Raw genomic sequence first — 24876 nt, 5'->3', positions numbered from 1 at the left:
TTCGAGCCGAGAGAGTTTGCCAAGGAGAGTTAACCGTTCGTTGATTTTATGAATCTAGAGTAGAGCAATGGAATAAAAACTAGAGTTCCAAGACCTCATACCTTCGCCAATTGATTTTAACCTTTATGACTGACGTATTAGGAGTGTTTCTCATCAATTATAAATCATACCAGTTGATCGTCTTCTCCACCCAAATAACATAAGCTGTCCAAAGTATGAGCTTATCAAAGAAGGTTATGCTCACATTTATCATCAATTATGCAAATGAGGTCTTTATTAGCATAATTTGATTCAACGATGTTCACATAACTTCAAAATGACACAAGTATGAAATCGCTGTCATTTACCAGTATTGTATAATAGTTGTCCCATTAATCATGCAAATTTGGTATTCATCTATCTATAAACATTCCTCTCTTTCTAAGTTACAAATGTCAGATATTTTAAGTCACATCATGGATTACAGCGAGTTTTTAAGATTTCCTTACTAATTATGCAAATTAGAGTGTGATTTGCATAATTGCTGTCTAATCATCACGTAAGCTATATACATACCAAAAATCATGACCATCCATCAAGCCCATCTTGAGTTATAGTATTTACTCATTTATTATGTAAATGAGGTCTCATTTGCATAGGTGATATCTATTAATATTTATCTCTTCCTCAGTACATATGCCACATGTTTGAGAGTCCTACCATGGAATTTGGCTGATGTATATACTTTCCTCATTAATTATGCAAATTGGATGCTGATTTGCATAATACGTATGTAATCATGTAAATCATCACTCAAGCTATCCACTTACCAAAAAGCATGACCATCCATCAAGCCCTTCTTGAGTTATAACGTTATTCCCTTTCACAGTCTGAAGCAAAACCTGCTCCCGCAGTTCCAGAAAAAGGCGCTAAGGGGCCAAAACCTATACCACTTACTCTCTGTCCAAAGAGCTATCTAACATTCAAAAATCAGTACCATAGCATGTCCAGAACATGAGATATCAAAACAGGAAGTTCCGCTGCAGTACCGTAACAAGCCGCTGGGGCCCCAAAATCTAATCATTTTCAGATCTCACCAAGACCTACCAACATACCAAATATCAAGACAATCCATCCAGTCTTTCTTCAGTTATTCTGGTCTTCTACATACAAACAAACATACATACAAACGCTACCCTCTGCATAACCTTCACCTTCTTGGCGAAGGTAATAACTGGGGGACTGATGTCGATTCGCACTGGCGCCCGCGGCCACACGCCGGTCTGTTGCGCAATTAAGCCTCGTTACGAATCGTTGCGTAAGCGCTTATTAGCCCTCCCCAGTGAGCATTGAAAAATACATAAATCAAATGCGACCAATCGAATCACGTGAATCTCATTGAAACTCAGATTCGTATCAGCCATTTCCCGACAAATCGCTTTCTAACTTGCGTTAACGACTAAATCTGACCTAACAAACTCGCCAGTGAGATGGTGGAAGGTGTCAGCTTCCAGAAGACGTTTTCAGATTGACAATTTTGGCACATAGGAAGTAATTGAATCCGGCCGCCCGCGATTTAACGTTTAGAGAAAAGTAGTAGAAACTAGAAGTTAAATCGTGGGCGGATTCAATCACTTCCAAATTTCCAAAATAGTCAATCTGAAAACATCTTTTGGGGCTAACACCTTCCACCATCTCACTGGCGAGATTGTTTGGTCAGATGTAGTCGTTAACGCAAGTTAGAAAGCGATTTGTCGGGAAATGGCTGATACGAATCTGAGTTTCAATGCGATTCACGTGAATCGATAGCACACCCCAGTAAGCATTAAAAAATACATTATTCAAATGCAGTCACTTGTGCAATGGACATAAACGTAGGCCTTCGGGTTTATTTGATAAAGATGGGGTATGATATCTGTACAGTATTTTTAAGATCAGCTGCTTGCGTCGTAAATTGTTTAATCTGATTTAATTTCTTGTCTTCATCTTGCAACTGTTGGCCACATTGAACATGAAAATAGTATCTGTCGACTCCTAAAATCAACGGCAATGTTTTCCTCTTTTCAACAGCACCCCTCGGTCTCTCTACTTAATGGTACGTGCCACCGCCTATCTAGAGGCGTCTCTTCACTGAAGTCACAGATCGAGTTAACTTCAGAACGGGGACTCGACACGACGTGACAAGATGAAACAATTTATCGTGACTGCGTGTCTGCTGGGCTTTCTGGCGGTGGCTTCGGCTCAGGTAGGCTCCAATTTTATTTTTACTTATCATGTAGCTTCTTGTAGTTTTTAGTTTCTTTTTATTAAAATCTGTGTGTGTGTGTGTGTGTGTGTGTGTTTGTGTGTGTGTGTGTTTGTGTGTGTGTGTGTGTGTGTGTGTGTGTGTGTGTGTGTGTGTGTGTGTGTGTGTGTGTGTGTGTGTGTGTGTGTGTGTGTGTGAAATTGGGAGTTTATGGAAGATGAACACAGCGGATGGCTTCCTCGAAGTGATAGAGTGATTTGTGCATTTTCAGAAAGCGCTACATAATTTACTGTATGTTCTTCTTCAATATTTATTGAAATCATGATGAAAGGAAACGAAACAGAGTGATGGCGCACTCAAGTTTAGAAAAACCAACGCGTCCTGGTTCGAATCCTGCCATATCACCGATCTTGTGCCCTTGGGAAAGGCACTTCACACGATTTTCCTCACTCCACCCAGGTGCAAAAAATGGGTACCTGACTTCGGTTGTTTATGTAAAAGGCGGTGGGAGACCCTTCTCCCTTTTCTGGAAGATTACAATTGCCCCCCAAAACTAAAAATGCTGGTAAAAGAAAGCACAAAACATATTCTGATATATTTCTGTGCGAAGAGGAACACTCGTCACCATTCCATACATGCGTATAAAGAGGGAAAACGGGCAGTTGAGTGGCCCTGAGCCTATTTTACACTTTGAATTTATGTTTTGAGGATAGTCCCGGGCGGGTCACGGGGCGTGTCGCCAGCATAAAAAAACACATGCAGACAGCATGCTGTACTCAACAAAAATTGGTCTCTGCCTGTACATTGTCTTATTACTGTGAATGCATTTAAATTCGTGGGGATTTCGCGTTAAGGATGGCATGGGGTGTTGTCAGCGGTTTTAGGTTCGCGGCAGCGCTATATTCACATACTGCTGCAATTATAAAAGACCGGCGTCTTTACGTACATCTAGTCGCAGTTTCAGATCTAGTCGGAAACCGCACAGCGACTAGGCAAGGGCTACAGACGCGTGGACGGACATAGCAGTCGCTTTTGACGGTGCGGTGCTGACGTGATCATCTGTCACGTTCTTTTATGGCAGAGCTGAATCCACGTCCTAGAAACTTCACTTTACATTCACCCGAAGGATGTATACGCGTGTTCGGCTCTGCTATAAGAAGAATGATCTGTCACTGATCTAAGTCATCTATCCATATTTACCCACTGGATACGTAGTACATACAGTACATTGTACAGCAATTCACTACCATGATGTACACAGTCTAATCTGTCCAAACATGACAGGGCTCTCTCTGGCGCTTACTGATTTCGCTCACTGTGTCCTGAGATGTCTTTCCTGAGAATTTGAAATTTACTAAAATGCATAAACGTGGCCCTAACAGGAGATGGAATCTACGGTGTTACCGCACTGTACCTGTTTAACGAAAGCTTTCTAACATCTAAATGCGTGCTAATAAGTTCATACAGCACACCGAGGTTTATAAACTATTCACCTCCTGTATGATACAGTGTACTACCGGTCCAGCGGGGCAATTTTGCATTATTGCACCAGCCGGATATTTGCACCAAATACGCTGACAAATGGGATGTGCAGTTAAGCGGATTCCACTGTACTTTTATATGATAAAAACAAGCTAATTTTCCTGTCCATGGAATGTTCATGATTAAGTCGAGAATTGTCTATCATTTACATAAAAACAGGCGCCTGTCTGGTCTTGCAGACCTCATTGCAAGACATCAAAGGTCATTTCTCTTGTGGACAATTGTGCACGTAGTCAGGTTAGAATTGTTCACCCCTATGATTATAGCTCGAGGAGGGGTAATCCTGTACAAACTTGCTAGTCGATCTTCTTAAACACTCGACCGTGAGCCCCCAGGCATCTCCGCGGTACTGGGAGAGTTACTCGCCCGCCGATGTCTCTTGGCACACTCCGGTAATTTTCGAAAAAAAAAATGTCATGTTTCGTAGCACTTTTTCAATTTCATTGAAATTCTATTGATGTTTTGAGCCGCAAAGCGTCGTGCGCCCTGACGTAAAACTCAGGGGGTTTGACCGATGACAACATGGTAACCTGACGTGCGCTCTTGTAAAAGACACTAATTTTGTTCCTCCTTGGCAACATTAATCCGAATTAATATAGCAAATGCGCTGACAGTGACTGTAATTTCTGATTTGACATGGTCGCGTCCAGTACCAACCAAACCAATTACCCCACCCCATCCTACCAATGTCATTGAAATGAAGTCAAACCTGTCTGGTCGCTCTGGACCTTATTGTGAGTCAGACGATTGGAATCTCGAAGTTTCACCTCTGACCATTGGCCTTCGGCCACGGCTCCGCGGACTCAAACAATAGCGAGTTTTTCGCAGAGCAGTTGCGTTATGCTTAGGTCACATTTCCAATCCGGGGCCCGGCCGGGGTGTCGGCGAAAACGAAAAATAAAAAATGCATATCAAGAAAATACACAATTTGTAGTTAGGAGTGATTTTTAACGTTTTTTGTCTTTTGTTGTCTTTTATATCATATTTTTCGTTCCCGGAAGCTGCCCGGCCGGGCCCCCGGGTTGGAAATGTGACCTAAGCATAAGACATCCTGACCGATAGTTATGCAAATACTCCCAACGGCCCCCGGTCGTCCTATAGCCGGCGTCACAAATCCTGCGAGCGTCGGCCGAATTTGTAGATCGCCCGAAGCTCGCCGAATTTCAAAATCGCCCGAGCGTCGACCGATTTTCCACGGAAAATCTCGGGTGACGTCTGTTAAACACTTAAAACAAAATATCCCCCATGAGATGGTACCATCTCTTGGACATGGACGAAGTCAGTATCGGCTAACCTGGTAAAAGGCAAATATTTGGATCAACCTTGATTTCTAAAAATCGCCCGAAGCCCGCGTAATCGACAGGACGTCGGCCGTACTTCGGACGAAAATGCCCATTTGGAGCTCGCCAAGACGTCGGCCGAGCTGAATTTCTTATTTGTGACGGGGGCTTATGCGCTACAGCCGCTCTGATCGAGCTAACTTCGCTCATTGTGCCTCACTTCGCGAGGAATTCGCTCGGCGCCTTTGGCCCCGTTGGACATGACGACGCGGGAGTGGTTCGCTTGTAGATTGGACCATTTTGAAATCAGCCTACGCTTTACTAGTAATCTAAGGATTACGCTTTACGTTGCATAAATGTAACTGCCTACGGTTAACATAGAATGAAAGCGACCAATTACACATATGTACGCGTTACGGCTAATGTACTGATTACGAATTACGTTGATTTTGGGCGCCTGCCTACGGATTACGAAGACGTGACGAAAAAGGCTTCTTTACGCCTAACGAAAAAGGGCATGCAGGCCCTCGGATACCTTTTTACTACCACTAGGGGTCGGAAATGAGTTAAAAATCAAACGCTAAAACACTTTAATTTTTGACGGATTCTGACTAGGAAACGCATGGATTGGGCATTGCGGGCTGCAACGATTGTCGGATAGTCTACGCCGAGCGTACGCGTTTTTTCTTTGCGGTTTCGAATTCGGGCGGTCCCTACCCTGGGAGTCCAGAGACCGTATATCGGCGCACCGAATACGGCCGAATACGGCTAGCGGTGCTTGGGTTAACAGCGGATAGTGGGGCGGGGTCGGTCTTCGGGGGCAGCGGGAGGGTGAGCCGGGAAAGCTTGGGCGCGCGTGCGGTGCTTCGTTGCGCGCCGATATACGGTGTCTGGACTCCCAGGGTAGGCGGTCCGAGATTCCCTTCGCTAGTGCGCTGCGGCGGACATTTTGGTACGCAACAAATCCTGGGTCGCCTGACTTGTCCCGTTGATGTTGTGCCCATCGAAAAGGCACTTAACACGAATTTCCTTACTTAATTCAGGAGAAAATAAGTATCTAGCTTCGGTTAGGGACGTCCCTCTGATAGAACAGAGGTCCCTTGTTTGAGGAGAGCCGCACCTAAAACGCCAAAGAACCCACCACACCTATAAAAAAGAATAGGGATCCTTCCCGATCTGAGTTGATCAAACAAATCTGTCCAGTTATGTTAAGCTTGTACTGTTCAGTACAAATGCCATGAGGTGGTTAACCAGGTAGACAATACAGAGAAATGACAGAACCAACCGTCTACAAAGATCTACGACAAAATTTTCCGCTAGCCCGCGGGCTTAGACCGACAACCATCGGGCTCGTTTACGATCCAACCCGCAGACCTACAAGGTCGCAGACCACGGTATTTCGCCTATAGGGATTTTACATGGTTAAGGACCCCAAAGTGAGAAGCTTCGACGCTTCCCAAATATATAGTAGGGTGCACAATCAAGATGCAAGATTTTGAAATTGTTGACTTCAGGGTTCAATCTACAAAATATGTGAAAACGAGCTTAAATTTGCCGGCTCACTCTCTTTTAAAAGCCACTTTGATGTGACCTGCAGCCGTTGCACAGTAGTCGGGTGGTAACAATATTCAGGCGCGAATCCAAGCCGACCGAACAAACATCGTAATCCAACTCATACGATCGTACATACTCAAAACTGACGCATTCCTCTACCATTCACCACAGTTTCAGCCTCGCCAACGTGCAAAGAAGAAAAACTACGGCCTTTTCAAGCAATGCGACGCACTACTTCATACCCGAACTACTATTGTCCACGGGGGTCGCCCACTAATACTTTGTTCTGCTACCACAACATCCATCATACAGCCACAGAATAAGCTAATTTTCCTGTTCACCCAATGTTCATAATTGAGCTTGAAGGCAACCATTACAATGGTTATCAGATCGGCAGCAAATACAGTCGCCTTTGTCTGGTCTTGCAGACCTTATAGGTTAAACCATTTATATAAATCTCTTTTAAAAAGGTTACTGTCGCGAGAGATTGTCTTACCGTCAACAGTGCACGTGCTTTTGTTCCGTTGGCAAGACGCCAAAGGTTATTTCTCTTGTTGAATAATTGTGCACGGATCCAGGTTTAAATTGCTGGCTCCTGTGACTATAGATCGAGAAGAGTTCATGTTGGAAAAACTTGTTAGTCTTCTTAAACACCCAACCGTGAGCCCTCAGGGATCTCGGCGGTACTGGGAGAGTTAATCGTCCGCCGATGTCTCTTGGCGCACTCCGGTTAGTCTCTAACAGACTAAGTTAGTAGACTCACTAACTACGCCGGTAGAATATTTGTCAGGGTTTCGTTTGCAGGCTCCTATACGCGGGCGAAATGTGATCTTCACCATGCACTGACTCCGCTGGCTAATTATTCCTTTTTCTGACGATTTCTGCTATCCATACGCCCGTAGGAGGGCCTGGTGTAGGCTACACTCCGGTAAAACTCGGGTTCTGGGGCGGTTTCAGTGATAGGCGCTCAGACGGGCGTCGGGACGGGTCGGGACGCCTTTGCGGTCTATCCCCGCCGATGTCCATTGGCGCACTCCGGTAATTTGTACAGGGCGTGAATCAGTTACCCCGGACATGGATAGAACGAGAAAAACATGGCTACTTTTCTTTCAGAATAACAGTAAGTTTTAAAATAGGGACTAGGTGGGACTGAGCTGCTATAAAAACTACTGAGACGTAGCAGGCTGCTTATTTTAGGCCGAAAAATAACATTCAAAATGAACACAAAGTCAGGTAAATAGTCACTCCCAAAAGGTATCCTTTTTCCAAACAACAGTTGAAAAATATTACTGCGTTCTAGTGGATGGACTGAATTCTTCTCGAAAACACCATGATTGTAAACTGTGACATTTTTTTGCATATGTTAATTGTTTTTGAGTGTTACTGTTAGCAATTTTGGGATGTCATTTAACAGGCTGGGACCTAGCCTGAGTGTGAACTATCATACTCTGTAGCGTGGGGGTAAAGAGAACCTTTTCCGGCAACCTATTCGTTGAATGGTGCATTGTTGTCCATGTCAAAGTTCAAGATTCCTTAGCTTCACCCGGACCAACCAAACCACGTGAATCGCATTGAAACTCAGATTCGTATCAGCCATGACCCGACAAATCACTTTCTAACTTGCGTTAACGACTACATCTGACCAAACAAACTCGCCAGTGAGATGGTGGAAGGTGTCAGCTTCCAAAATATGTTTTCAGATTGACAATTTTGGCACTTGGGAAGAGATTGAATCCGCCCGCGATTTAACTTCTAGTTTCTACCACTTTTCTCTAAACATTAAATCGCGGGCGGATTCAATCACTTCCCAAGTGCCAAAATTGTCAATCTGAAAACATCTTTTGGAAGCTGACAACTTCCACCATCTCACTGGCGAGTTTGTTTGGTCAGATGTAGTCGTTAGACCAAGTTAGAAAGCGATTTGTCGGGTCATGGCTGATACGAATCTGAGTTTCAATGCGATTCACGTGGTTTGATTGGTCGGGGTGAGCTTGTAACAGACCCAACTTGCTTTGAAGCTTTAGCAACCTTCTGGTGTCCTTTCAGATAACTCCAGTGACCAACAACGCCTTCTACCCGTATGGACCCGGTACTGCAGACGTTCTGGACGGTGCTGCTGATGACGGCACATCCGGAGCACTCAGTCTCAGCACCCCATTTCCATTCTTCGGGACAAACTTCAACGAACTTTACGTAAGTCCCTTTGGCTACACCCTCAAATCAGTCCGAGCAATATGCTTAAACCACAACAACAACCTAGATTTTCAATATATACTTGTTTGCTCGAGTTTTGCAGTTTTTGCTGTTGTTATTTTGACCTTGAGGAAGAAGATTTTCCTCCGGTGAAGGTGTTGTTTTGTGCTTTTCTATTTGTAGCATCATTTCAAACATGCATATACAAAATTTATGCCTGACGTACCTGCGAACCGTCCTTCTAGTTACGTTAGTGCTAGTCCGGCGTCAACCAATCAGATTCTCTTCCCTCTATTATGTTAGGGAAGGGTACCAGCCAATCAATGCTGGCCAGCGCTAACACAGGGAGTAGGACAGGTCGTAGGCCGGTACGCCAGGGTCGTTGCTTGACACATATAAGCGGTCAGCCTGGCATGAGAGGATGTGTCGAGAATGCTACTGGGGTTGAAGGTTTTCTTTTGTGAATAGTTCCTCTTTGACCCCCCCCCCCCCCCAGGTGAACACCAATGGTGACATCTCCTTTGGCGGTGCAGTAACAGGCTTCACACCAACTCCGTTTCCGGTGACCGGTAACAGGGTTATCGCCGCCTACTTCACCGACGTCAAGACGAGCAATGGCGGCCGTAGCGGGTACATTTACCGTCGGGAAACAACTGACGCCGCTATATTGGCCAGAGCAACCACGGACATCCAGACAGCCTTTCCCGCAAAGTTTGGAGACTTCGTGGCGACCTGGCTCTACATCGCAACATGGCACGAAGTTGGACTCTATGGAGCGAGCGGAGATGGTCAAAATCTTGTAAGTCCAATAAAATCGGAGTTCCAGACCACTCTGAGAGATCGCCTTACAGGGCTTTAACCCTTATTCTCCAATTGCAAACAATTGTTGGGATTGAAGACCTTAACGTTTTTCTGGCTGCCTGACTTCTATGCCAATCTGTGTGGGTAGCTGTCATAGAAGGCAGAAGTCACAAAACGTTACGATTTTCCAGTCTAACATCTGCTTGGAGACAACTTACAGCTAGTAGACGGTATGGCAAGTAAAAATGTCATTCTCTTAGCCCTCCATTCCACTAGACGGCGATCGAGTCATCTCCTCTCCGCCAATCAAAATCACAACCACAGCATGTCCAGAACAACAGATATCAAAACCGCAAGTTCGGCTGCCGTACCATAGAAAGCCACTAGGGGCTATTATGAAAGTTAACGTTTGCTCCCCCCCCCCTATCTACCCTCCAAACATGATCAGGATCACACACACACACACACACACACACACACACACACACACACACACACACACACACACACACACACACACACACACAGTACTTAAAACATAAGTTTGTCGAAAATGTCGTAAATAATCATAACTATATACTTTTGTATGCCACTCCTCTAGCGGAACACATTTCAACTCGTGCTGATTTCGGATGGCTGCAAGTCCTTCACCCTGTTTAACTACGACAAGATTCAGTTCTTACAAGGAAGCACCAACGGCGGAAGTGGTGTGACTGGTACAGGGCCGAACCCAGCACAGGTATGGAAACCACACTGACTCTAAGTTTTCTTCCAATGCGTGACGGTCAAGAACAGGAGAAGTGTGTGGTCTGCTCAGTTAAGCTAATGCTGTTCCACTATCATGCAATGCTGCGTGTTAAGATTCAAGCTTTTCTACATGATGTCATTGTGGCATCGTTTCAAGGAAAGCCACAGAACACTTCTTATGACAAGCAAAGTACACATGACCTTGAAAAGACACAAGCAAAATTCACAAGGACTGACTTGTCTCTTGCTCAAAGGTGGGGGTCAATGGGGGAGATGGAATTCACTACACGCTGCATCCGTACTCAAACACCGTGGATCTGTACAACCTGCCGACATGGGTTGATCCGGAGCCGGCCGTGCCTGGGCCTCCTGGACGCTGGTACCGGAGGACTGACCTGGCTACCACCGGCGATGGACCACCGTTAGGTACGGTAGTTATATCCTTTGTTGTTGGGAAAATCTTACAGTAATATTGTACATTTATATGTGTGTAGGGTGGCGGGCACTCTGTCCGTGAATGAACACAAATATATAAACACAAACACATTGTTATCTTTTTTTCATGCAGTCTTTTATTTTTGTTGGGAAAACTTTGCTGGACGAAGAATCTTTTGATCATCTCGATGTGTACATTTGTACCCTGGGCAAAAGAAACTGCGATTTCGTCCTATCGGCTGTACAGTAGACGGCCGTACTTCATAGTCGAAATTGAGTCACTACAATGTATTGATTGAAGGGTGGAGGGAATGTGTTCTCTTTAACTGAATTCTTTCCCTCCTCATTTACATTGTAGCCTGCCCATCCTCGTGGCGCACGCGCGGGGACATCTGCCTCAAGCTAAACTCGCGCCCCCGTGATTATGTTACTGCAAAAGCCCGATGCGCTGAATACGGGGCGAGAATCTTCAACATCCGTAGCCAGGCTGACAACGAGTGGTTGATCGGACATCTCACACGCTACCTAACGTAAGAGGAAACTCATATGCATCCCCTAATGTCAGGGCAAACCTCTTGTATATGTCAAGCAACGGCTTTGGCGTTCCGGCCTGTGATCCGTCGTTTATCCTTGGTGCGTTAGCGTCGGCCAACCGTTAGCCAATTAGATACTCAACCTCCTGTTGTTGGAGGGAAGGCTGCCAGCCAGTCAGCCAATCAGATACTGAACCTCGTTACCTCCTGGCCTGTTATTGGAAGGAAGGCTACCAGCCAGTCAGCCAATCAGATACTCAACCTCCTGATATTGGAGGGAAGGCTACCAGCCAATCACGTTGCGTCTTGACCGTAGACGGCGATGTGATTGGCCAGTGACGGGTAGCGAGCGCTAACGCAGCGTGAAGGACGTACGGATCGTAGGCTGCTACTACAGGGTAGTTGCTGACATATGCAAGCAGCTGAAATGGCATGAGAGTGCGGGGGGGGGGGTCTTCATTGACACATTTTGATTGCAATAGGTATGGGACGTAGCCTTAGCCAGCACTGTACAAAATTGCCTCGGATCCTGACGTATCTTGCGGTGATCCGGAACCTAAAATCCGGAAGAATCTGAACGGATCCGGGGCCGTATGTTTCTCGACAAGCTAATGGGCATCCAAATATTGTGACTCAAAGTACCTCTTGCATATTTGAGTCGTGTAAGTACGTACTTACACAAGTTGTGGACGTGGTACCTTGAGTCACAATATTTGGACGCGCATTAGCCTGCGGAGAAATATACGGCCCCGGATCCGTTCGGATTCTTTCGGATCTTAGGTTCCGGATCACGTCAGGATACCTCAGGATCCGAGCACGAGCGCAGTGCAGGTGACAATGATGACACCTATTTCTTGTCATCATCTTTTACACCTTGCATCCCTGTTGCTATCTTGCTGTGACACTTCGCGAGTGTTGATAATATTAGTAACATTGTATCGTTGATCATAGTCGTACGGGGAAAGGGCGCGGTCTGTGGACCGGTCTGACAGATGAGGAGACGGAGGGCACATTCGCGTGGGAGGACGGCACCGCATTTGATGAAAACGGCTACACCAACTGGGCTACACCAGCTCCCGCCATTAACGACGAGTAAGCCAACACATAACTTGATTACATAGATAAAGCTCGTTTCTCACTGGACTGCGGCACTGCAACCGCTTATCCAATAGATAAAAACGCTCTGTGTGTTTTGTTGATGATATTTCCATTATAAAGTCAAGGGTAACAAGATTAAAATTTAGGTCGCAACGAGGCCGCAAGCGTGCCTCAATCCAGTGAGATATCCGCTTAAGTATTTTTTCGAATAAATAAATCAAATCAAATCAAATCAAGTCTTTCAGAAATTTACTCTAGCAATGCAAAGAAAAACGTTACGATTTTGCCTTTGTACATCTACTTGGAGATTAAATTTCACCTACAATATCTTCTCTATTATGTAGATTAAATCTGTTGCTATATAGTATCATAGCAACGACTACATTCTTACCAGGTATTTTCATTTAGTCAATTTATCTCGATCAAGCATCACTGATATTAGATGGTATATGATTTTTTGGCAAGCTTTGATGAATTTTCCGTTCCCCAAAAGCTGCTCTTTTGTGAGCCATAGGCACTCACTCAATAATGTCATAAAAAATCTGAAGATCTTAAAACATTTTAGATAATAATTAACTGTTATGTTTCACTGATCGAGAGATGCAAATGCACACACAATCACAATTTTCATACATTCATGTGTAATACAGTGTTTGACACTGAAAAGAATTTTAACTTTATTGTGACAATGAGTATTTTTGTTTGATATATTTTCCAGGGACCTGGGTTGTGTCTACATGGACAAAGGTTTCGGTTGGCAGTGGTACATCACGAAATGCGAGAGCCGAAAGCAGAGGCATGCCTTCATCTGCGAAAAAGATCCAGTCCCCGCACCAGAACCCGTTTGCCCCTGATGAATTTCATGAGTTGTTTTGTCAACAATCTTGTAGGTTAAAGCTTTTTTTTTTACCAGCATCCATTAACAAGTGATATGTTGATTCAATGCAGAATCTTGATTATGGAACCACTGATGGTATGTGGACAACGCAAACTTATGTGTAAATCGGGCCTATTTTTGATAAGTCATTCTTAGTTGAGACTCGGGCCCAGTTTACACATACATTTTCCAAGCACACACGAAGCACACTCAGCCGAATTTACCCTGGGTTCCAGACTGTTTATCGGGCCTTTTAGCCGGTTCCCTTTAGCCGGTACCTTGTAGTCAGTTATTTCGGCGGCACAGAGACCCCAGCCCGCAGAACCTTAATTAGCGCGCCGGGGGATTTCTAGCCGGGGAATTGACCGGCCCTACTAAAAGGGGCGCGGTTCACTCCCACGGGCTACAACTCCCCGGAGCGTTGATTTAGACCGGGCGGGCAGACTGTTCTTGGGCCGCCGAGGCAAATCGCTAGCGACCCGGTACTAGCCTGGCGCCCAGGGTAAGCCGAATTCTGACTAAGCTGTTATTTTTTCAACATCTGCAAGATGCTGCATTGAATCAACATATCACTTGTTAATGGATGTTGGTAAGATATCCTTCAACTTGCGAGCTAAGGCTGATAAAAACCCAACCTAAATCTTTGCTCTCCAACAACCAGCTTAATCATACTCTTTATTCCATCCAGAAAACTCAAAGTCTTGAAATGTTTCAGTCCCAATCGTTTTATTTCCATACCTCCTCGAAAGTGATGATTTGCCTTTAGGAGTTTCAAATTTAAAGGTCCAAAAACATAGAATCCTTTACCAAACACCATGTATTGAATATATTTGGCTTTAGTTGTGAATCTTAGGCCATGTTGATTTGATTATATGGATTTCCAAAAATAGAATTAAAAATTTTCGCCCGTTGTAAAAAATCGTTAAAAGTAGCTTCAAAATGAGAAAAGACATGCTGTAAATTTAAAAAAAAAAATTGGAAAAACGGGGAATAATGGCGAACAATGGCAACATTAATTTTAAAGTCAAAGAAGACGTTTTGACGGAACAACAATTAGAAACCTTATATTTCGGTATAACATATTCTGTGTGTTTAGTTTTGTTCATCCTCTCTGACCACCTATATTTCATAATTAAGGCATCAGTTTTTGGGGGGTACACAGTGGATGTCATCCATATAATCAAATCAACATTGCCTTATTATGATTACCAGATATGTATCTAATAGTCATACGTGTGCTTAGCTAATCAAATATGACGTTGCCATTGACTTTGCACTGGCCAGATAGGTCATGAAACAATATAAAAAGGTTGATAACAATTCAACTATTGCTGACTACTACTCCGTTTCAAAATCTCGGGTGCAATAGCCTAGTTGATAATTGATCTCCAAGCAGATCTACACGGTGCCAAAAATCGTATATGCTAGCCAGAGAAGCTCCAGTCAGTCAGGTGCGGACTGGAGCTTCTCTGGCTGACTGGAGCTTCTCTGGCTAGCATATACGATTTTTGGTACCATGTACATCTGCTTGGAGATTACCTAGTTGATAGAGTGGTCGGTTTGCGGAATTTAACCCTGCATGCAGGATGATACCAAAGAGGTTTAAAATGGTTACATACAGTTTCCTGCTTAAGATATGGTGACCTCGAACAAAACAAAACTTTTATTAGTCCTTACATAAACATTTTTGCACAATGTTTTATGATGTGATGCATTGTATTACTATTAGTAGATAACATGTAATATCAGGCACAATATGTTATGTTCATAAATTCTGAGCATAGCATGTTTGTGACTAATATCATGTGAATCAGAAACATTGTTTGGCTTATTAATTCATGAAATCCATGAAGTAGTATCTGATTAAGGGTTCACAGATATTTTCTCATGTTACTATTAGTTCATGCAAATACTTACCATTGTTATATAAATATTCTGCAGAAGGTTTCAACGTGTAACGGTGTATCATATCAAAAAAGGGGTTACTTGATAATAGCTACCAATATGTTATGTCAAAAAACATGTCACATATTAGATGGCAGATGTATAGTTAAAGCTGTGACCTATTCAATGTTTCGGGTTTCAGATTTTCTTAATTTCATTTTTGTCCAGAATTGAAAACAAAACAAAACACTATTTGGTTGATTGAACACAGTGTTGCTAACTTCTTTATCTGCCAATCATCGTGTGTTAAAAGCCCCTTCCCTCCCCCAAAATCAACATTTTTGCAACAAAGTTCTGGAGAAAAGATTTGTTCTCATATGGGTTGTAGAAATTTTGCTAATTAGAAAAACATTCATATACTAATATCACGTATACGAACATTGAGTATTATTTTTGTCGCCTATTTGTGCTATAGATCCCTTCAAAGAAAAACAAAACAAGCATCTACAAATTCAGTTTGTCTTACCTGGTTATAATTCACCAATACCAAATACAGCTAAAACTGCAACAAGCCACCCAAGCATCGTATAGGTCAACATCTGCCATACATGCTGCAATGGTGATAGCATTATTATTGCAACAATTGTATAAGGAAACGTTGGAAAACTCTAGAAAACATTTCTTTTAGTTGATAACAATATCACATTCTTGTACCATTTGGATCCTCCTCCAAAATACATTTAGAAATCTTAGTTTTTAAAATACTCACAGAAAAAAAATGTCGAGCCCAAACTTTTCAACTATCTTGACAAAAATCATTTCAAGTATACTTGCCATTGAAACTGTATGGAAAAGATTGTCCTTTCTTTAAAGGTAACACGATTGGAAATGTTCCAAGGATGACAAACATTATAAACCAACTCTAAAATTTGACCTAAAAGGATATTGTGCTTTATGGATGGATTGACCAACTGAAAGTTTTTATCCTACACTAAATTTTGAGACGTTTTGGATTTTCGATATAACTACAAAATAAAATTCAATACAGACAAGCATACTCGACTTTTTGTCTATCTATGAAAGCCTTTGGATCATAAAAAGAAATTGAATAATTCAATCAGAATGTGATATAATACTATTTCCAACTGATTTCTTAAGATTCTGTTCTCTAGATATGTCACACATCAAAACAAATAGCAAATAACAGACCCCAGTATAATTTCGGACAAACATTTATTTCCGGAAAACTTTAATCATTTTGAAATAGATTAAACCAAAATGAATTGATATGTGTAAGTATGATATGTCAAAGGATAATGAATATGTAGGTTGCAATTAGACGTCTCCATTAACAAAGCCAACTATGCAGAATGCTATCAGATTTCTGAATTCTGAGAACCTGAGTCAGAATTCTGACAGAAATTTTACAGAATTGACAGAATTCTTGCAGAAATCTGTAACCTGAGCCAGAATTCTGGAGACGTCTAATTGCAACCTACTAATCAATTACAAGAGAACTATGATCAAGAAAAAAAATCACCTAACAAGATTAAACTAAGGGGAAAAATTGTAATGATCACTGACTATGTACCTGGGAATTAAACCGTAGTACATGCAGCCAAAGCATCAAATTAAGACATCATGGTCCAGCTCCAATTCCTTAAGATGAAGTTAAGTGTGACTTATCGTCTAACTTTCTTTTAGCAAAGTAGTTACCTCTGTTGTCATTTCATGTCTTTTTTTCAGTCTTTGACAATAGATGTTATGAGAAAAAAAAACACATTTGTTTGTCTTCTTTCCAGCAGTTGAATACTATTAGTCAGGTTTTCAATCCGATCTTGCTCATCCAAGCTAGCACAGGCTATCCTAACCACAAGAGATATGGTTCACGTGTCACAAATCCCGACGTTACTCTTACTAGAAGACATTTTTTTGCGTACTATGGGCATCACTAATTCCAGAATGCTCTTAGTAAGCCTTACATTATTACAGTCTTAGTACAGAAAGACAAGGATGAAAGTGTAAAGAACCATGTACGAGCAACTGCGACATGGGAGCTAGTAATGTCACCAAAAGGAAAACATCTACAGTGGAAGTCAGACGAAGACTGAAGTTCTGAGATAATGCATGATGTACAATACAAAGTGACTCACAGAGTATAGTGGACGTATTAACAGCTAAGCGTCAAATATTAGTTCAGAGAAGATGAAAGTGTGTGTGTGTGTTTCACACACGAAAGCATAACCTTCTCGGTGAACGTAATTATAAATGCGCAATCATTCACAGCAGTGCCTACACAAACTTCAAACAAATTTACAGCAGTTGTCCCCTGGCGGTTTGACGTCTACAAACATTAAGTCGTGTGCAGGGTAGTTGTTTCCAGTAAGACAATTAGTTACTCATCTTTAAAATGTTACATGAAGATCATTGCGTCGTCTGCAGATCTGATAATTGTTACAAAATGACAGGCTTGAATTTGTACATTGGAACCATTTACTCGTTGTTAATACGGGTTATGATCAAATGACCGGTTTGGTCATTTTGAAAGGTTAAGGACGGTTCGTAATCTAGTTGACATAAACTCCGCTGTTTTCAGACAAAGGTGTTTTGTGCACGCACATACAGCAAGTGGGGTGTGTATAGATTTCTTCTCCTCAGTGTAAAAAATGACAGATCACTAATGGACCCACTGAGATCACTGAGAAGAAAGGTTTACATTTCTCTTACAAATACAATGTTGCTTTTTTGCTAGAGAAATGTATGAAATGAATGAATTAATACATAATTATTGACAACGAATAGTCTTAAAGAAACAGGTTAAGTGACCTACCTTACCATTTATGAGCTTCAAAGTAGGCGAGCTACTATTGCGCCAGACTTTGGTCAACAGAAAATGTACACAAGTCACATACCTTGTTTACCATAATCTAACAAAATGTCAGAGGTCAACGCACACTGCCTTACACAGTACAGTAAGTTACATTCAGTAGCTTTACAGGATATTGGACTAAGGTTGAAAGATATCAAAAGATATTCATTTAATCCTCTAATAAGCTGTGTACTAATTCCCACCACTAATTTCTAGCTCGTGCATCTGTTCAGCCTTTCCGAGATAGTTGGCTGCCGTACAAGTGTAGTTCCCGGCATCCTCAGCTATGGCAGACTTGATGACGAGACTTCCGTCGTCTTGTACGTCATATCCGGGATACTCGGTGAGGTGGGGAGATATCACAAACCCTCTCGGGGTGGTCCAGAAGACGTGGGCCGTCGGGCAGCTATGCACTGCACATCTTGGCATGAGAAAATAGAAAAAGAAGATGAAATGAAATGCAAATATACCTCCTGTCCTGATAGTTTGCCTTGCTACTGAGGCATACAAATTGCAGAAGCCTTTATTGATACATATGTATTCTAACTTTTCACTTTAAGAATCATATATATAGTTATAAGAATCATATATATATAGTTACCTCAGTTTAGCTGTGTGGCCAACAGTTGTCTTGTTGTCACTCCCTGATGTGTCGACAGAGGGCGCCTCTTGATGGTCACAGTCGCAGGTGAGGTTTGTCAAAGGAATGTCTCCCAGATTTCGACCTTTATACTTTTCTGGGCCAGAGCAGTGGATATTAGTGATAACTGACTGACCGGGGACGTTAACGGCCTGTGAAAATGGTTTCATCTGACAGTCACAGTACCAAGGATTTCCTTGGTCCGCGTAAAGGTAAAATGGAAAGGCGCGGTCATATTTCAAAAGATCTCCTGGCAGCCATGTTAGATTGTTGTTGGTAACGTCGATAGAATGCACACTTTTCAGACCGTGAAACGCAGCGGGATCAATGACTGACAATTTGGCATTACCTAAGCGCAAGCTGGTAAGAGTTGTCGAGTTTCCGAACGACCAATCAGGGATGTGTACCAGAGGATTTCCTGAGAGGTCAAGTTGGGTCAAATTTGTGAACGGACGAAGGGCTTTATCGGACACCTTTGCCAACATGTTATCGGCAAGCTGCAAATTAGATATGTTAGACACAGAAACAAAGTCATTTTCATCAAGAGTCGCTATCTTGTTATGGCTAAGGCTGAGAATTTGAATCTGCTTTACTGCGGAAAGGGCCTGAGAGGGTACTTTGTTTAGCACGTTGCTTTCTACCCTAAGTTCTACCAAACTATGGAGCCCGGATAAAGCGTCCTGTACAAGTCCGCCATCTTGGATTGCAGATATGTTGGAAATGTCCAGCTTGAGAAGGGAGTTAAGAGATGCAAATTGTTCCCCGGGTAGACTCAGGATGGGGTTGTTAGAAATATCCAGAAGTCGGGCATGTTTGATCACGTCCAGCCTTTCGGGCATGGACTGTAGAAGGTTGTTACTTACTGAAATATCCGTCAATAAAGGCATACCATCGAACGACAGCTTGGTCAGACGGTTGTTGTTCATATTTAGGATTCCCAGTGATCGAAGATTCCTCAATGTACCGCCCGTGTTTTCAACTACATTGTTGCTCAAGTCAAGTGAATTGAGCATCACTAGATCCTTAAAGTCGTCTTCATTAAGGGAAACAATGGCATTGCCATGAAGGTCTAGTGTTAGCAGATTTTTAAGGCCAAACAAAGCGCTACGAACAGATACCAGCTTATTTTGGTCTAGCATGAGGAAAAGCATTTCTTCTTGAGTTTCGAACGCGCGTGGCTCGATAGATTTTACCTGACTGTTGCTCAACAGTAAGGTCTGAAGGTTAGAGCATCCACTAAATACTTTGGCGCCAATATTATCAATTTGATTCCCACTGAGATCAACTATGAAAAGATTTTCCAGATTTGAAAGGCAGCCTGGCTGTAGTTCCAAAAGGCCAGCGTTTTGGAGACCAACTTCTCTCAAGTTTTTGTTTCCCGAAAAGAAATTGGCCGGGAGAGTTTCGAATTTATTCTTCTCAGCAAGGAATCGGGTCAGATTTTGAATGTCTTTCAAAATAAGAGGCTCAACTTTGGTTAGAGACAGCCCTGGGTTGCTGGAGAGTGAGAGCAGTGACATGTTGGTGAGGCCCTCAAAAGCACCTGGTTCGATCGTTGATAATTGATTCTGGTCCAGAATCAAACCTGTAGGAATGAAACATGATGAGTAGTCAGTATGACAATAACTTTATAGCAAAATCATGCCCGAATTGTCATTTCAAACAAATCAAAGCAAAGCAAAACACTTGTGTACAAAGTTTGTACTTATAACAGAGAAGGGAAATGAATATATGATATTAATGAATTGATTTGTTTCAGAGCAAAACTACAGCTGGTCTAAATTAATTTCTACTTGATAAGCTACTTGAGGGGTTTGCTATCATAAAATGGCTGGCAACTACAAGCTTATTCGATCACTAATTCTTGGATAATTTCACAGTAAATAAGATAACCTCTGATAACTTATTCTGGACCTCTGACCTACACTCCCTGTCACTGTGCGGTTTAACGCCACTAAGATTTTATTTAAAAATAAGGACACCCACAAACACACTCAAGTAAACAAACGAACCGATTACAGTATACCTACTTTTGATTATTTTGAAATTGTAAACTCTACCATACCAGCTTTTATCATTTTCCACACTAGTATGGCATTTTCATTTCTTAAGATTAAGGTTTGTTTACCTATAAGTTTGTGCAGATTCCTGAAGATTCCTTTTGGTATTGTTGTGATCTTTGTTCCCTCCACATCTAGGTAGACTGCATTAGGTGGGATATTCTTTGGAAAGTGCTGTTGAAAAAGATGCAATATCATCAGCTTTACGTTCATTTAACATGATCAATCTACTACAGTTACTATCCAATACAACACGGGGTGAGTGACATTTGGCAAAACGCTTCAGCATAATTGACAAACTTATTTAGACAACATTGTTTGGCGGCTAGAATTACGAGAAAATGGGAAGAGAAAAATAGGAGAAAAAAACGTTATTCAACATCAGGAAAGAAAAACATACCAAGAATCCTAAAAAGATCCTTTCAGCCCTTTCTGAGTTGTTTCTAAGATTCCAACAAAAAATACGCTCGCAAGATATGATATATTCTAAATATGATTACAATGACAATAAAGTTGTTGCATAACCATGTACAGCATGGGCTACATGCATTGAATTGGATATCAAGAAAAAAAGAACACTATGGTTTGCTTCATCTATGATTTACTTCATCCTTATCTCTTCTTAAAACAAGTGTAAACAGATTTTTTTTTCTTTGCTTACATCGTAACTAGGTGCTGACATTAAACATACAAAATGTCCTCCCTTGTTTTAAACATGTACATATCGTTGGTCTAGAAGTAACAAGAGAACTACTGCACGTCTTTTTTTTATATAAGAAGAAACAAAAACTAGAGTTAAATATGTGTGCTACATATTTCCTTTAGTTTCAGTCACATTTTACAAAATACAAATAAACAAAATAATAATACAATAAGGCAACACATAGACCATGGATCAAAAGCAAAAGTATGACACAACAAAGAAATGAAAGAGTAATGAAGAATCAACATATAACCAGCCAACGAATACAATATTTCCTTTAGGTTTGCTATGTTAGTTTAGCGATTGCGGGGTCTTTTTGAAGATATGAATTGGTATTGAATTTTTCTTTTTATTTGAGTTGAATTTGTGATAGTTGTGTGCCGATTTGTTAAAAAAAAAGAGAACGCTAGCTACCACAAAAAAACAGCCCCCTCCCAATGAAATGGTATGGCTACCCTGTGACGTCACAAAATCAAGATGGCGGCCACCAAAAATGCCAACGGGTCCAACAAAGGTTTTGCTACGCAAACCTGTAAATACATACCGTCATGTCCTCTCCACCACAAGCGATCCCATGGGGTCCCAGCTCGCCACACTCGCACTCGGGTGGACAGGGATACCAGGCAAAGCAGCCGACAACGGCACACAGCAGGATGATCACGTAAGCATTCATCTAATAGGGAAATGAAATCAACCCCTGCAGTTTCAAGAAAGTCGCCATGGGGCCCAAACCTACACCACTTACTCCCTGCCCCAAGAGCTTAGTTTACCACTCAAAAATAACGAACACAGCATCATTTTATCCAGAACACGAGATATCAAAACTGGATTTTGCCCTGCAGCACCTTAGAAAGACGTTAGGGGACCAAATTGACCAATTATCAAACTTGACCTTCGTTTTCCCGACCCAACCAACCTACCAAATATTATTACGATTCATCCACAACGTCTTGAGTTATGATGTCCACACATATACTAGACACACACGCCCCCCCCCCCCCCCCACACACACACTCACACACACACACACACACACACACAAACACACACACACACACACACACACACACACACACACACACACACACACAAACAAACATAAACCATAACCTTCTTTACAATGGTAATAAACTACTGTTTTAAACAGATTATGCTGTTGGACTGGCCTACCAAAGCTCGCTTATTTGGCCTCGTTCTCGAGGGTGACACATTGGTAACTGGGTCACTAATAAGGTGACACCCAAACAGTTATCTACAAGGCCCACAATTGTTGACTTTACAGCCGAAAATGAGATAAATGAAATGGACACGACCATGCATTGGTATCTAAATACTGTTTTATCCCAATCTTCCATTACTTACTTCTTAGACCCAGTTCTTGGATCCTATATTCTATTCAATATCGTAATATATGCATGCAACACGTAAGTGGGGAGGGGGGTATGTACCATATGTTAAACACTGATGTAGATTAAATGTTTTCTCTACAAAAAGGCGACAATAATGATTCAAATTCATAAAGAATGAAGGTTCTTGAATTCCTATTCTAGTTCAAACGTTCATTTACCCGGGGAGGGAACCCTATAGCAACGCACGATGTCAGTGAAAAATTAAAAAAAAAAAGGACGAAAGCTAGCATGTTGAAGTCAAGTGGTCACCTGTATAGCTTGGGCACCCAGATATACAATGTATGTTCACCTCTTTTTGTGGTGCTTTGTATAAGCTTCAGTATAAGGATATTAGAATATCTACAGAGAATCAACCAGTTGGGAATGTGACAGATTTAGAGCTCACTATAACGACGTTTCAACCAACCTACCGTGATTGGAAGGTGTCCAGGGTTGAAGAAAGGTGGTGCAATGCTCCCGTGGACTTTGATCCTCAAAATTTGCACACACACACACACGGTGGTCGGTAAATACAGCATTGTTTACCGTGAGCAAACCCGAACCACAGGGTAGATATGCGTTTTATACTGCTGTACTTTTGTACTGCTTTTCTTCTTCATTCTTCGATTTATCTATTCATTTATTTTCATTTTCTTCGCCTTAGGAGTAAGCAACGATTGGCATCACATATGCCTCCATGATAAGATATCAGGTAACTCGTCAATTGCAAAATTATTGTACAAGAGTACAAACAAAGATTCTATCGATATGAGAAAAACTAATTATCGGAAATGGAAAATGTGGTATTGAGGATAATTGTTTCTGGTAAATGAAATCAAGACCTAAAATGCCTCCATTTTTTACCCTTACTGGCGTGAAGTGTTGCGCCTTCTGTGTGTGTTTTTTTCTACCAAACTCTGTATTTGCATTATTTCAATCCCCCCCACACACACAGTCCATGATTTGTTCATACGTGTTTTTGAGGCTCAGCTGCCTATATGGCAAACTTCTTCCATGGCAGTTGATCCAATTTTACTTACAGGTAACGAAAAAAAGAAATAATTTGTTTATCGATATCATAAGACAATGATCCAAAAAGAGACACTTCAATGTTGACGTACGCACCAGAGGCCACCCCTACAAGATCGTCAAACCCGAAGCCAAGACGCCAACTAGATCAAACTCCTTCAGCATCAGGTCAATAAACTCCTGGAATAGCCTCGCTGCAGTTGTTGTAGCAGCCAAGACTGCCTCTTATCCGAAGAATATGATATGATATGTTTAAGAGTGCTATGATTCAGGAAAGATGTCTCAATTTATTGACCTCGAGAGCCAAAATAATTGTTATCGTGTTCACAGACATAATGGCCACGTTTTGTGTTTATCTGTTTGTTTTTCTGGTGTATCCTGAATTTGCATACTTTCAATAGATCCTTTTGTGACTTTTTCTAGGGGTTAACCAGTGTCATTTAGAAATAGATATATCATGTTCCGTCACTTCTGATACCCTCACTTCAGTTACATGCAGTACACACCTTCCTATCATCCAGACTTTGTAGTATCAAGGACATTTTATGGAATGTCTTTGGTATTATGTACGATGTCTGAATTATTCATAGTGTTTTTTTGTAACATGTGCTTTCTCCCACTACCTTACACAAAGCAGGGCGTGGATGGCGATTCAGATGTTTTGTTGCCCTGCCATTAGTATGATTAAAGCTATTTTTAATCATTCACCTCAGTGAGTATCAATGTTTGTAATGGAGTGTGCTTTATAGTCTGCTATATTAAAAAAGACCATTTCATCACCTGTCATGTCATTGTTGAATGATGAATCATGGATAATTGTGGGCGAAAATGTATTTTTCCACATATATCCGGCAGAAACTATCAGATATCTTTTTTAAATCTTAAAAGGCAAATTTTTATCATACTCCTAGTCGACAAAAAAAGGAACATTGGAGATTTCAGGTGATCTTTGAGGCCTTTCTTATCAGATGTTTGGCTAAATAAAAGGCCTGTCTGATCCAAAATACCATTAGTATGAT

At 41.8% G+C, this 24876-nt stretch overlaps 2 protein-coding genes across 2 annotated transcripts; one reads left to right on the top strand and one right to left on the bottom strand.

Annotated features, from left to right (window-relative positions):
• The first annotated feature begins 2132 nt into the window (after positions 1-2132).
• On the top strand, positions 2133-13367 carry LOC136447669 (sushi, nidogen and EGF-like domain-containing protein 1). The gene is made up of 8 exons (XM_066446710.1): positions 2133-2224; positions 8647-8793; positions 9290-9592; positions 10196-10333; positions 10596-10767; positions 11135-11306; positions 12261-12401; positions 13126-13367. The coding sequence occupies exons 1-8, from the start codon at positions 2165-2167 to the stop codon at positions 13259-13261; spliced, it is 1269 nt and encodes a 422-aa protein (XP_066302807.1). The 5' UTR covers positions 2133-2164; the 3' UTR covers positions 13262-13367.
• A 4862-nt stretch (positions 13368-18229) lies between these two features.
• LOC136447668 (insulin-like growth factor-binding protein complex acid labile subunit) lies at positions 18230-23315 on the bottom strand. The gene is made up of 5 exons (XM_066446709.1): positions 23260-23315; positions 21985-22113; positions 20806-20911; positions 18639-20262; positions 18230-18458 (listed from the first exon to the last, which is right to left on the bottom strand). The coding sequence occupies exons 2-5, from the start codon at positions 22111-22113 to the stop codon at positions 18230-18232; spliced, it is 2088 nt and encodes a 695-aa protein (XP_066302806.1). The 5' UTR covers positions 23260-23315.
• Between the last annotated feature and the right edge of the window lie 1561 nt (positions 23316-24876).

Source organism: Branchiostoma lanceolatum, chromosome 13 (genome assembly GCF_035083965.1).
Source record: "Branchiostoma lanceolatum isolate klBraLanc5 chromosome 13, klBraLanc5.hap2, whole genome shotgun sequence".
Lineage (NCBI taxonomy): Eukaryota > Metazoa > Chordata > Leptocardii > Amphioxiformes > Branchiostomatidae > Branchiostoma > Branchiostoma lanceolatum.
Note: the sequence above shows the minus strand (reverse complement) of the source record. Positions and strands in the feature narration are given on the sequence as shown.

Bases quoted from the DNA above. Each gene is read 5' to 3' on its own strand.
- LOC136447669 (XM_066446710.1), top strand. From the start codon at position 2,165: ATGAAACAATTTATCGTGACTGCGTGTCTGCTGGGCTTTCTGGCGGTG. The intron at 10,334-10,595 runs GTATGGAAACCA...TCTTGCTCAAAG, and splicing joins CAGGGCCGAACCCAGCACAG to GTGGGGGTCAATGGGGGAGA. The intron at 10,768-11,134 runs GTACGGTAGTTA...TTTACATTGTAG, and splicing joins CGGCGATGGACCACCGTTAG to CCTGCCCATCCTCGTGGCGC.
- LOC136447668 (XM_066446709.1), bottom strand. From the start codon at position 22,113: ATGAATGCTTACGTGATCATCCTGCTGTGTGCCGTTGTCGGCTGCTTT. The intron at 20,263-20,805 runs GTAAACAAACCT...TCATTCCTACAG, and splicing joins GAATCTGCACAAACTTATAG to GTTTGATTCTGGACCAGAAT. The intron at 18,459-18,638 runs GTAACTATATAT...TCTCATGCCAAG, and splicing joins GGCCACACAGCTAAACTGAG to ATGTGCAGTGCATAGCTGCC.